This window comes from Lepisma saccharinum, chromosome 5, assembly GCF_977018435.1.
Source record: "Lepisma saccharinum chromosome 5, izLepSacc3.1, whole genome shotgun sequence".
NCBI lineage: Eukaryota > Metazoa > Arthropoda > Insecta > Zygentoma > Lepismatidae > Lepisma > Lepisma saccharinum.
The window spans coordinates 36,650,924-36,664,740 of record NC_139233.1 but is presented as its reverse complement, the minus strand read 5'-3'; the positions used below and the strand labels follow the sequence as shown (position 1 = coordinate 36,664,740).

The following is a 13,817-nucleotide window of genomic DNA, read 5'->3' as shown; positions in this document are numbered from 1 at the left end:
TAGGTAGCGCAGAGTGTGTACTAATGCCTGATGAAAAAATTGGGATGGGCAGTTCAGACAGGGTGATAAAGAAATCATTTGCATAAAATGACATTAAAAGTGAATCTTATTAAAAATGCTTATGTATTTAGCACAAAGTCTGAAGTACAATATGTTTCAAGTTACAATATTCAAAATTTATGTTCACTATGTGTGAATGTAAGCATAGGCATAACCTGGCGGGGGCAAAGGGAAGCACTTGCCCCCTCCAAAATTTATAATTTAAATATATTTTGTGATCCTCCTGGCACTTGAGGAACAAACGAATAAAGAGTAATAATTGTGATTTTTCAAATGTATTTATCAAATAATCCTGGACACTATTTTTATGCGATGGAAAACTTTGTGATTATCTCAACCCGAAGATACACTATGTGGAAGAAAGTCATTGGACACCACATGTCAGCGGATACCATCAGTTTTCTTGCAATCAATAGGAGGTCGGTCCGCCTTTGGCAGCGATAACAGCAGCTACACGTCGTGGTAAACTGGCTACAAGGTTTGTGTAGTACACCGAGTGGGATATTCCGCCATTCCTCCTGAAGTACAGTCACCAATCCTGGAAGTGTAGAAGGGCGAGGCGATCGCGACCTCAACTGGAGCTCCAGTTCGTCCCATAGATGTTCGATAGGGTTGAGGTCAGGGCTATAAGCAGGCCAATCCAGTCGGGTGGCATTACTTTCTGCATACCACTCCGTTGTAGCCCTGGAAACATGACAAGTCGAATTATCGTCCTGGAACACACATTCTTCATTTCCATGGAAACGCCACAACGTGGGGAGCATGGAGTTGTCGAGAATATATCGGTAGGACGCAGACGCCATGTGGCCATACACCGGTACCAGTGGACTCACGCCATGCCAACTGAAACAACCCCAGAACATGATGCCCCCACCACCATATTTCACTGTGGGCACTACACACTCGGGTAACAGATGTTCTCCGGGTAATCGTCATACTCACACTCTCCCATCTGATCGAAACAGTGTAAAGCGTGATTCGTCGCTCCGTAGGACCTTCCGCCATTGCTCCACCGTCCAGTTTCTCCGCTCTTTACAGCAGCGTAGTCTCTGCCGTTTATTGTTTTTTTGTTATCTGGAGTTTGTGGGCAGCGGCTCGACCATGATAACCGAGCGCATGGGCCTCCTTGCGAAGTTTCTTGGTCGAAACAGTCAAATTGGTCGCACTTTGCAACTCTTCTGCAATCGAATGCATTGGACGGGTCCTGTTTCTCCGAATCTCCCTCTTCAGCACTCTGCTGTCCCGTTCGTCCAATTTCGTGGGTCTTCCACTTCGTGGCACATTGCTGCAGTGTTCCTTTTCCTTCCACTTCTTGATGACAAAGGCTACAGTTGATTTAGGGACCTGTCGGGTATCAGCTATGCTTCGTATACTCATGCCTCCTATGGAGCAGCCTACTATGATCCCTCTTTCAAACATGCTCAGCTCTTTCCTGTCCGTCATTTTATCAGCGAATGATCTGAGAAGCCTCCTGCTGCCGTATATATACCCGTCTGTACTCTCTTTTCCATGAGGAGTTCATTTCAGAGTTGAAACCGGGGTGTCCAATGACTTTCTTCCACATAGTGTAGTTTCCAAGTGACCCATTAAGATAGTACCTAAAAATTGTACTCTATGCATTGCCAAAATTTCATGTACTATAAATTGTGCCGTTCACATTTTAGATGGATATTTTGACCATTTCAAACACACTAAAGTATTTGACTTATCACTAAGTACATATGTCCATCCATTTGTGTTGTTAATGTCCACTGGACACACCATACGTTTTGGCCAGTTGGGAAGTTGGACCAAGTGGATGCAAGAATTTAATAGCTGCATCTCCATTTTCACGTGGACTTTTGAAGCAATCCTACAAAAAAGTTTGAGTGATGCACACACATGCTACTACATAACTGTTTACTGTTGGAATTCGGAAAGCCACTTATTCACAAAAGTCAAACCATACAGTTATACAAAACATATTTCATGAGCACTTATTATTTTTGCTCTGACTGTTAAACAACTAGTGTTTCGAAGTAAATAGTTACAAAGTTACAAGTACAGTTACTTTTTATTTAGGAATTCTAACTGTAACTAGCTACTTTTAAAAGTAAGTACCTGTAACGTTAACAACGGTAACAGAGCTACTTTTTGCAGTAGGGAAATAGCTAAACTGGACAATTCTGTTCCAGACTATAAAAATAGAATATGTACCTTCTCCGGATGCTACGTGAAAGGATTTTCTTGGAATTGCTGGCAAGGAAGCTATACTTTGTTGCATGCTAAATTTAGAACATCCACACTTTACTGTAATTCATTTCTAATTGTTTGTAAAAACTCCATTATTTTTGGTAGACTGCTGCGTTCATTTCGAATGTTGTTGTCCAGCTAGGAAAAAGTCATTGTCGAGGGAGTGGATCTTTGGATATTGTTGAACTTGGAATGGAGGAGAATGAAATAGGTGCAAGTGGAATCAATGACACCATATTCAATATACCGTGGTCAGCATACAAATGATTTTTAATTATAATCGTTCAAGCAAAGCTGACTGTGTTTTCCATCATTTATTAGCAGTAATAATGTAAATATATGAATACATATTATGTACTAGAAACATAAGTAAAACACGGAAGTCTTCATGATCTTTGATTTTGTGTAACTTTACACAAATCAATGATCATTAACAGTACGTTACTGTTACAGTAACTGTAAAAGAAACTCAGTTACTTTCAAAGTACCAGTAACAATAACTGAGTAACTTTTTTAATGATTGACTGTAACTCAGTTACTTGTAAAAAGTAACTTACGGAACCTGTAAGTTCAAAATAGTGCATACTTCCTGGTACTGTTGTAGTACTTTGCAATCTCTGACACATTGTACTGTGGGTTGTTGTCATTTCACCCTAGATGATTGCTAAGAAATTTATGCCTTGAATACTATTTCTACATAATTGCCGTACTTGTTGCTTTATACTATAGAAGTCTTTACAAGTATTTTTACTGCTCCAACCATCCAGTCAGAAGGATATTTTCTGTGGTATGTGTCGAAAAAGTTCCATTTGAAAAAACTTCAATCAGCTCAAATGTGTAGTATTAATTCTTACTTCATATTACGTATCCCCATGAAGAGTAGCCAAAAAAGAATTTCCGTATTGAGATAAAATGCACAAAAAGAATGTTCTCGAAGATAAATTTGCTAAACTTGGGAATGTTAATAATAATTATATATATAATTATATAATATAAAATTTTAAAAAAGGAAGACTGTTGAAACTAACTCAGATACAGTGGAACCTCAATTTTACGTTATCCAGGCGAATAAGCTAAAAAATCTTAATACGCGGGAAAATATAAAATCTTGGAAAATTTCTAACCAGACCATCAAGATTGAAAGCAAAATGAAGGAAAATATAAAATCGAGGAACTTAAATTGGGGTTCCACTGTAATTATTACTTGCAAATTTTAAATTAATCTATAAATTTGGGAGAGGGCAAGAGCTTCCCTTTGCCCACGCCAGGTTATGCCTATGCTTACATTCACACATAGTGAACATAAATTTTGAATATTGTAACTTGAAACATATTGTACTTCAGACTTTGTGCTAAATACATAAGCATTTTTAATAAGATTCACTGTTAATATCATTTTATGCAAATGATTTTTTTATCACCCTGTCTCTGAACCGCCCATCCCAATTTTTTCATCAGGCATTAGTACACACTCTGAGCTACCTACATATAAAATTGGGGGAAAATTGAAGGGGGGGCATTGCATGAAATTCGCTCTTGAAATTAGTCATTTATTTTTCTAAAAAAAATACATAAAACTATATATAAAAATACATGTTTACTGATCATTCATCTGAAACGTTATTTAAATGAAAGCTTATACTATTCTGAACAAAAGAAAACAAACTTGAAGTTTCTACGGCAAACCCGAGGGAAGATACGATCGTTTATAACCTAATGCATGTCATTCAAAGTGGAGCCGCATGCAGCGTACACGGAGATCTTAAAAAGCGAGTAACTTCTGAACCCCTTTACCAATTTAAAAAAAGTTGTCATTTTTGTAATTAGCATCAAAAGTTCTATAAGCATACCGAATTTCATCAAAATCGGGAATGGTGGGTGACATGGCCTGGATGAATTGATGTGGAATGACCCTAATAGTATATGTGATATGAATAATTTAATAAAAATATTTTGCACATTAAAATGTAGTGAAGTGCCACTGTACCTACTTCACGTATCCCACTTATATATTAGTTATAACAGTGAGCTAATCAAAATTGTTTATTATATTTTTGTTATTTTGTTTAATAAGTAGAATCCATTTTTTAAATAATATAAAATATTTCAACATTATCTTTAATCTTATTTAATTTTGGTAGTATTTGTCTCCAATTTAAAGTAATTGCCTTACTTAATATGGAATCCTCAGCTTAGCTATTTAGGCTGTTTACCTACCAAAAAAAAACATATTCATAATTAAGAGAAGAGAGATGCGGTAGTAGATAAATATGGAGAAACTAGTACTCAACAGTACAACAAGTTCCAACGAGCATGGTGGCAGTGGCCACTGAAATTAATAGAACAAAGACGAAAGAACAGTTTCACGGATAAAGTAAGTACTAGTTTTTCCGTATTTAAAAACATATTGTTCCATGCAAATGTTTAGTGGTAATGCTAGATTCGATCTCTAGGGGAAGCACATTGCATAGTAGTTTAGAACCCACTTTAGATTGAAAACCAAATTCCGATTAGCCTATGTGAGCATAAAATGGACCTCAGCAAAGTTTGTAGCATTTAATTTGTATTTTCTTTTTATGCATAACCCATTATTTTCCAGAAACAGCATATCAGGATATACAAGCAGAGCCCCTGGACACATTTCTGGAGTGCAAGGAGGTAAAAGACAAGAAGATGGATTTGCAGAAGAAGCTGGAAAACTTGAGGAAAAAGCATGAAAAGGTAGGCCTCGTGAAGTATTGTAGTATCTGCATGTGGTTGACAACAAATTGGAGGTTCAGTAGTGCATAAAAAAAATTGCAGATTTCATTGAAAAGTTAGCGAGAATTTCAGCTCACTCAGTTTTTTTTTATTATGGATGGGCATTGAAATACAAATCTAAATCTAAAATTACAGAATCACTTATTTTCTCCATCCTGGATCTGATGACAGAATCTCTAATTCTGGATCAATATTGGATCTCTAAGTCTGAATCTGACATTGAAAACCCAAATTCTGAATCTGATATCAGAATTGGATTTGTTAATACCAAGTTTGTACCTTAATGCCAGATTGATCTTTCCCATCCAACATGAACTTCTGTCACAATTAGAGTTACAGCATCTCTTTTCTTCCTTTCAGGAAAAGAATAATTTTTGCAAAGTCAAGGTTCCCAAATCATCTCAGGAAGCAGATAAAATTAAGTCTTTAAAATTTAGTGTGGGGCATAAGCTAGTCAAAATGTCATCAAGTAAAAATATGTAAGTATCTTTTTTTTGCCCTCTTTTAAGATTTTTGAAAGTTTATACTTGATATTTGTTGAAGTAGCATGTGATTTTTCCATGTTGTAATATCCTGATCAATTGATGCATCAAGTTATTATGTAATACTAGTGTCGTTGATTTTAAAATTGTTTATGCATCATAATATTGAATATTTCTTCATTTTGACCTTAAAGCAGTCTTGATCAGGAGCTAGCACCTGCAATGTAATCTCAACCTTAATTCTACTGGCTTTAATTCTTTTTTACCTGTTTTAATGTAAGTGTACCATTTTTTACCTAGCTCCTTATGATGGCCTCTTGTAGTGAGGCCAAAACTTGAAAACCTTTATTTTATGGTTATTACAATCAGTTTGAAATTGTATTGTCCCAGTAATAACATGTTCTCCCATTCTGCTCCTTTTCCAGTTGTGACATTAGTTTGTTTTTGTGTTTCAGGCATGAATTACCAGGGAGTTCTGGGAATGTTGGCAGGCGTCTTTCATGTGTTACTCGTAGCCCTTCTGATGATATGATGGGGCAGCAAGCCCAGGAAGAGAAAGATCTGAGATTGAAGTACCATGAAGTTGTAAGTAAAATTAGTGAGAAATTTTAAACACAATAGGTGTTTAACTTATAACATTAATAAAACAGTTATCATGGCTCTTTAATCCTTAAATGCTGACTGGGACACCCATATCCCTCACAGGTATGGTCGCTAATGCCAACTGTGACACACATTTTTCGAATGTTATATGAGAAGTGACACATGTCCTTAGTAGGTGCATGCATATTTTGTTCTTGAGAAAAACACGAAATATGAAATAACACATTGTAGTGTTAATTTTTCATGTTTTTGGAAGATGTGAGGTGCATTTTGCTACCATGTTTTGTCACAAAATGATGCGAAATGAACTGCAAAATGCGAAATAAACTCTTGAACACGAAATTTAGAGTTTATTTACTGGAACGACACCTTCCGAGGTCTGAATTATCCCATGAGTTATGTAAAACCCAGAAAATTGATTAACCTTTTGAGTCCCAAGGCCATTTTCACAAGTAAGCCTCTCGGTCCCGAGCCGATTTTGAGCAAAATGCAGAGTTTCAATTAAATGAGTTTAGATCGGAGACTAATTGCCCTAGGGAGATGAGTGATATACCGTTGTACGTGGAATGAACCAGAGATTCAGACTATATGAAATTTATGCAAATTCGGCGTATATGTGGCAGGGGGGAAGGGGCTAACTCTCAAAATTCCAAAATTTCTAAAAAAAAAATTAGGTTCCCCACCCTCCCTCCAAGAAAAAAGTACATGACAGTGTGCACATGCACATGGAAATGATCGCTGACATGTAAGGAACACAAAAATATTTGCATTATTATCAACTTGAGTTGTACCCCCAAAAGGAATGGTCGGCACGCCACTGAATCAAGCTTCAAAATGCAGCGGTACCTTGAAATGACTATAGCTCGGAAACTAAATGCTCTAGAGATATGAAAGATATACCGTTGTACGCAGAATGAATCACAGATTCAGACTATATATAATTTATGCACATTCGGCGTATATATATGGAGGGGGAAAGGGGGAAATCCCCTGAAAATACTTTTTTTTAAAATGGGGTTTTGCCCCCCCCCCCCCCCGCCTTCCCGAAAAAAAGTATATGAAAAGTTCAAAATGCACATAGAAATTATCGCTGGCATGTAAGAAACAGAAAAATATTTGCATCATTGTCGTATGACCAATGTAACTTGAGTTGTATCCCCAAAAGGAATGGTCGGCACGCCACTGATTCAAGCTTCAAAATGCAGCGGTACCTTGAAATGACTATAGCTCAGAAACTAAATGCCCTAGAGATATGAAAGATATACCGTTGTACGCAGAATGAATCACAGATTCAGAAGATATATAATTTATGCACATTCGGCGTACATATGGAGGGGGAAAGGGGGGAAATCCCCTCAAAAATACTTTTCTTTAAAAAAATGGTGTTCCCCCCGAAAAAAAATGTCAAAATGCAAAATTTATGCAAATTTGGCGTATATATGGAGGGGGAAGGGAGAAAACCCCCAAAAATTATTTTAAAAAAATGTCACTTCACCCAAAAAATGTCCTCGCACTTGGGCACAAAACGACACCTACGCACAACATTCACGGACGAAAAGCTAGAATGCAGTGAAAAATGAGCACCGATTCTTGCAGCTGCTTGAAATTCTATTTTTAGACAATTCAGGGTAACCCCTGTCGCAACTTGTGAACACTTGTGCTAAAAAAACAAAGGTTTCCTTCAGCGCGCTTCGAAATTCCATTCTCACAAGGCAGATTCAACAACCAGTCTTCCCCCTCCCCCTGCTTGCACCCTCACGGAAAACTTTCATTTTGACATCGGATACTGATAAACAAGCTACCTTCGAATGCAGTTAGTTCATAGGCGGGAGTGGAAAAAAAAAAAAAGAAAGAAAGAAAGAAAGAAAGAAAGAAAGCAAGCAAGCAAGCAAGCTCCTCACCTACTGACTTGCTGACCACCTTCTCTCTCTCCACTCAATCTCCAAAGTCAGTCACCTCCCAGCTTGTCTCACCTCTATATTCCCTGGCCATCGAGCTCTTCCTCGATGCCGAATCGCCGAATCATGTGATTATCATAATTGCTACCATGCAAACCGCTGACACCATAACCAGAAGTATTACCTGTTCCTGAATGCTCAGGAGGTTTGCATGGCACAACACAATGCATTGTAAACATGCCTAAGAGGCTTGAGACAGCTGAGAAAAACAAGTGAATGCCCTGGTCAACATGAAGCATTCAGAGAGACTTAATAAAATAAACATACAATCTTAGGGATTGTTATGAAAGAAAGAAAACGCACGCACGGGTTTAGAACAACAAAGCCGGTCTTCCTTTGTCTGCAAAAATTTGACCTTGAAAAGAGATGCAAAAGAGAAGTACCTTTTCCCCCATTTTCATGAAGACAAAAAAAATGCAAAAAACCATTTCTGTTAAATACATGTGTTAGGAACAATATAAAAAAAATCGAAATTCTAGCCAAAAATAGAAAAGTTATAACGTAAAAACTACGACCTTGACACAGCATCTTGATCGAGATGCTTGGGACTGTGAGGCTTACATTTGGGTATCTCGATCGAGACGCTTGGGATCCAAAAGGTTAATTCTGCTGTAAATATTTGAGAAGCAAAAATGGACTCCTTTACACAGGAATAATCTTTATACTCTGATAACTATATAAATGTGCTATTAGAAGTGAAATGCTAATTTTGTGTAATACATGTAGTTTTTAAATCAAATTTAGGTTTTTATTCACGATTGTAACACCGAAATGCCATTTTATATATTATTTTGATCCCGAAATAGTTTTTATACTGAAATATTCATCTAGTATTCACCATAAATATGTGGCTCTAGTCATTAGCAGTTACTAAAGTTTAATTTCATTTTGACTCTATTTGGGGGAGGTGTAGGTAATTTCTGACCGAAAAGAAAATCAAGACCTGTATATTAGATTTTTTTTCTGCAAAAGTATCAGCAGCAAGTGCACAATTTTTGCCACGAGAGTGAAACATATATCAGATAATATGCAGGTACCATTTTGAACAATCACGTCTGACTTGGTTTGGTTCAAATTGCATAAAAAACATTAAAAAAGAAATACTTACATCTACTTGATAAATGAAAAATAGGTTTCTTCGAGCAAAGGCTTGTAGCCTAGTTTGTACTAAAGAAAACAAGATATAATTTTTAACCCTAGCATTCATAGTATCCAAGATATTAAAATAAATATGGAATTTTAAATTTCCTGCCAAAGAAGAAAAGTACAGCTTTTATAATAGATTTTTTTTTCCGAAAGTATCAGCAGCAAGTGCGCAATTCTTGTCACGAGAATAGAACACATATCGAGCAATACGTAGGTATGGTTTTGAACCCTCTTGTCCTGGCATAGCTTACGTGGAGCCCTGACAAAAATCAAATTTTGTAAAAAAAAAAAAAATAGTTTTTTGACTATAGGGTTATAGCCTAATCTTCATTGAACAAAACGAGGTATCATTTGTAACTCTAGCATCATAGTTTCCAAGATAAAAAATATTATTCAAATCTTGGGGATTTCAACTTTCCTGTTTGAAAATGCTCCTGGTGTTTAGGCTGGGAAATTGGCCCCAACACCTAAGGTTTAAAGTTTGCACAACCACTGTTATATATTACAATCAGTGTTACTTTTAAAGTTGTTTTTTTTCTCTTGTATGATTTTTTTGTTGTGGTTACCCAGAGTTTTTTCAAGCTTATACCACCAAGACACACACACACTGTACACCCAACGGCAAAATACTCTATGTGATCAGAAGTATCCGGACACCCACCTGAAAATAAAGTACAAGTTTGGGCAACCCTCCATCGGGAACACTGGCAGTAAATACGGTGTTGGCCCACCCTTAGCCTTGATGACAGCGTTCACTCTCACAGGCATACTTTCAATCACGTGCCGGAAGGTTTCCTGAGGAATGGCACCCATTCCTCGCAGAGCGCCAAACTGAGAAGAGGTATTGATGTGAATCGGTGTGGTCTAGAACGAAGTCGGCATTCCAAAACATCCCAGAGATGTTCTATGGGATTCAAATCAGGACTCTGCGCAGGGCAGTCCATTAGTTGGACGTTGTTGTCGTCAAACCACTCCCCCACAAGCCCTGCAGTATGGACGGGTGATCGGTCGTATTGAAAGACACAATGGTCATCCCCGAACTGGTCTTGGACGGTAGGCAGCATGAAAGCTGTTAAAATGTCAACGTAAGCTTGTGCCGTGACATTGCCATGTAAAGCAACAAGGGGGCCAAACCCCCTCCAGGAGAAACATGATCACACTGTTACCCCACCACCTCCGAATTTCACTGTCGGCACTATACAGGCTGGCAGATGTCGTTCACCAGGCATTCGCCACACCCACACCCTACCATTGGATCACCACATTGTGTATTGTGATTCATCACTCCACACAACGGTTTTCCACTGTTCTGTGGTCCAGTCTTGACGCTCCTTGCACCACACGAGGCGGCGTTTGGCATTTGTCTGTGTGATGTTTGACTTATGGGTAGCTGCTCGGCCATGGAAACCAAGTTGCCGCACCTTGCATCAAACAGTAATGGTGCTTGGAGTAGATCCTGATGCAGTTCGGAATTCCTGTGTGTTGGTGGTGATGGATGATTGACGATAATGCTGTATGACCCTTTTCAACACTCGATGGTCTCTGGAGGTCAACATGGGAGGTTGGCCTGCACGCTTTTGGGTTGTACACATCCCTTCTCTATAACATCGGAAACAGTGGACAGAGTAATGTTTAAGAGGGTGGAAATCTCACACACAGACTTCCTACACAAGTGGCACCCAACCAACTGACCACGTTGAAAGTCTGTGAGTTCCTCAGACCATCCCATACTGCTGTCTCACACTGTCTGCAGACTACTGAGTTCGCTGACTATGTGTTCCACGCAGTAGATGGCAGTACTGTGTCGCCCTCTATGATAAACACATGTTTTGCGGTGTGTCCGGATACTTTTGATCACATAGAGTAAATGGTAGGTGAATTGTCCATGACCATTTTCAGTCTGTTTTCAACATTGTGATAATAACGAGTTTAAATATAAGTGACAATAAGTTGAGGATGATTTCTGCTTTGAATCAGAGGAATTCCGTTCCTTCAAGGAGCACAGGTTGTAGAGCAAAAAAGAATTAAAATAGGGATGGACAATTTGCCTACTATTATCTTTGCCGTTGGCTGTACATGAAAACACACTTTAAAATAGGACAGATCTGATGCCACTTGAAACTGACACTAATACCAATACTACCAAGGCTGATATTTGTACTAATTATCGCTGATACGGATACTTGAAAATTGTAATAACTGAAAACAATCCAGAATGTACATAACTTTAATACTGATGCTTTCTGTTAGAATTACACCACAGCAATCTGCCAAAGTTTTGCTTTAAAATATTCATAATTTTACATTAGATAACAATTTAATCATCAGATTCATTTTTCCCTGTAATATTGTTGCATATTCATAATTGGTTTTGTGCGAATTACTCACAGTTGACAAATATTAAAAAAATATTTCTATTATGAAAACACAGTAAAGATATCAAATAAAAGGTTACTACCTATAATATTGTGAGTCTCCTTCTTTGAAACTGCTACGTTTTGGAGGTACAACTGCCTCCTCCTGTGGAACATCGAGAAACACTTCTCTGAGTATAAAAGTCGGTTGTACCTCTGAAACATAGCAGTTTCAAAGGAGGAGACACATTATCGTAAGTAGTGACCTTTTATTTGATATTTTTATTGCATTTTCAGAATATAAATATTTTTCATAATATTGTTGCAAAAATAAAGAAAATTTTGAATTGTGCATAATTTGCAGGGTATTTAGACTCCTGAAAGTATCAGTTGATATCAGCAATTAAATTCCAACAAATACTTTCTGATATCGATACCACTTGTAATGGCCAATATCAATACACAAGTATCAGCTCAGCTCTACTTTAAAAGTAACATTTATTGTATTATTTTGTAAGTTATGGTTGTGAATTAAAAAATTACAAGTAGAGTAATGGCATAAAATTACAAAACTCTGAATAAATGATCCATTTGTCTTTCTAGTATTTTTAATATTTTTCCCTTGAATTTAGTACATTCTGATAATCAATACATCTACAAATGTTTCAGGTGTTCAACGCAGCTTCAAAAAGCATCAATAGTGCACAGGATACAAACTTGAAAGTGTTGAAGGATGAATTTGAACACAAGACGTCTGAAGTAATGGACAAGTTGCAAGTGATACGCCACAATGAGATAAAAGCACTGTCAAAGATTCATAAGGATAAGGATGAAATGGTCAGGTAAGTCAGGAGATCATTGCTATTTTTCTCATCACCAACAAATAAGAAAGAAAATTTCAACATGTTTTACCGAAAAGTGCACTTTCCTGGTGCCCTTACATGTTTGTTGTGACTAGGGCTCAACTGGTATGCATACTGACGATGATACTCTGACTAATTCCCCAATACTTGTACCAATACTTGAAAATTGTTCAAAATATTGATTAATTTGTATCCACTCTTATTATATACATCAATTTACTAAAGTTTTGCTTCAAGAATTACATCAGTATATTGTAATCACAAAATCCAGTTTTTCACACAATACTGGTGCACAATAAATGTAAACTTCGAATTTTGCATAAATTCCCCAATTGAACATTATCCATTGTGTAGTGCTTTAAACTATTCTAGCACTATGTTTCACACCCAAAAAGAATCGTCCAAAACTGATACATCGGTATTGGCTGAACTCTAGTTGTGAATTTTTGTAGCATGAAATACAGTAAAACCTCGATTTTATGTTTTTGCAGGAAAATGTAAAATATGGGAATGTAAAATTGGGGTCCCACTGTATCACTTCTTTAATGGTAGCAGCAATGAACATAACAAAGAAAATAACCTTATGAAACCCAATCTAAACAAGACCAAAAGGAAAGCCAAAAATTAAATTGGGAGATTATGTTTTTAAAGATCTGAGAACAATGAAGATACAGAATTGGAAAAGGGGTTGCAGACATGGACGTCCGCAGGATTTTTTCCAGGAGGGAGCAAGGAAGGTATTTTTTTCCAGGGGGGCAAACAATGCACATTTTCCCCAATAATAGTGTTGTTCCCTCAAAAAAACATTGCTTAAATTTGAATTTACGATGTTCGTGCAATAATTAACACATATTATTGTGGCTGAAATGAAATTATATGTGTGAAATATATAAATTTTTGTTGACTTTCATTTTCCAGGGGCAGGCCATGGCCTGCCCTTCCCCTCCCCCCTTTTCCAGATGCCCATGGTTGCAGAAGACAAGAGTGACTGAAAATCATTGAGCAAGCCAAAAAAAAAAAGAAGTAGAATGGTAGCTGTATGTGAAAATATAATTGCATGTGAAATGTTGAATATTTCTCATACCATTACTAATATCAGATTTTTTTCCTATAATTACGTACGTATGGTTAGCCACATTTTAGTGGTTATCTGAAGGTAAAAGTAACCACATTCATACCACTTCACTGTAGTCAAGATCAAAAATATGTGGAGTCCTACTTCCACTACCTTCATGGGATAGTAGAATGGGGACAACTTTATCCCCCTCTCCCCCCCTTTTATTTTGCCTTGTCTGATGTAGAATTTTTGCAACAGAAATAAAATTTAGGCCACTTTTCATCTCCGATCTCATCCAAGCT

The 13,817-nt window shown here is 37.2% G+C and overlaps 1 protein-coding gene across 1 annotated transcript in view; it reads left to right on the top strand.

Annotated features, from left to right (window-relative positions):
* Positions 1-13,817, top strand: part of Plc21C (Phospholipase C at 21C) — a 104,588-nt gene that overhangs the window by 73,166 nt on the left and 17,605 nt on the right. Inside the window, exons 19-22 of the mRNA XM_083122433.1 lie at positions 4,892-5,013; positions 5,413-5,531; positions 5,990-6,119; positions 12,265-12,437. Of these exons, the coding sequence (XP_082978559.1) occupies positions 4,892-5,013; positions 5,413-5,531; positions 5,990-6,119; positions 12,265-12,437 (544 nt within the window). The remainder of the gene's footprint in view (positions 1-4,891; positions 5,014-5,412; positions 5,532-5,989; positions 6,120-12,264; positions 12,438-13,817) is intronic.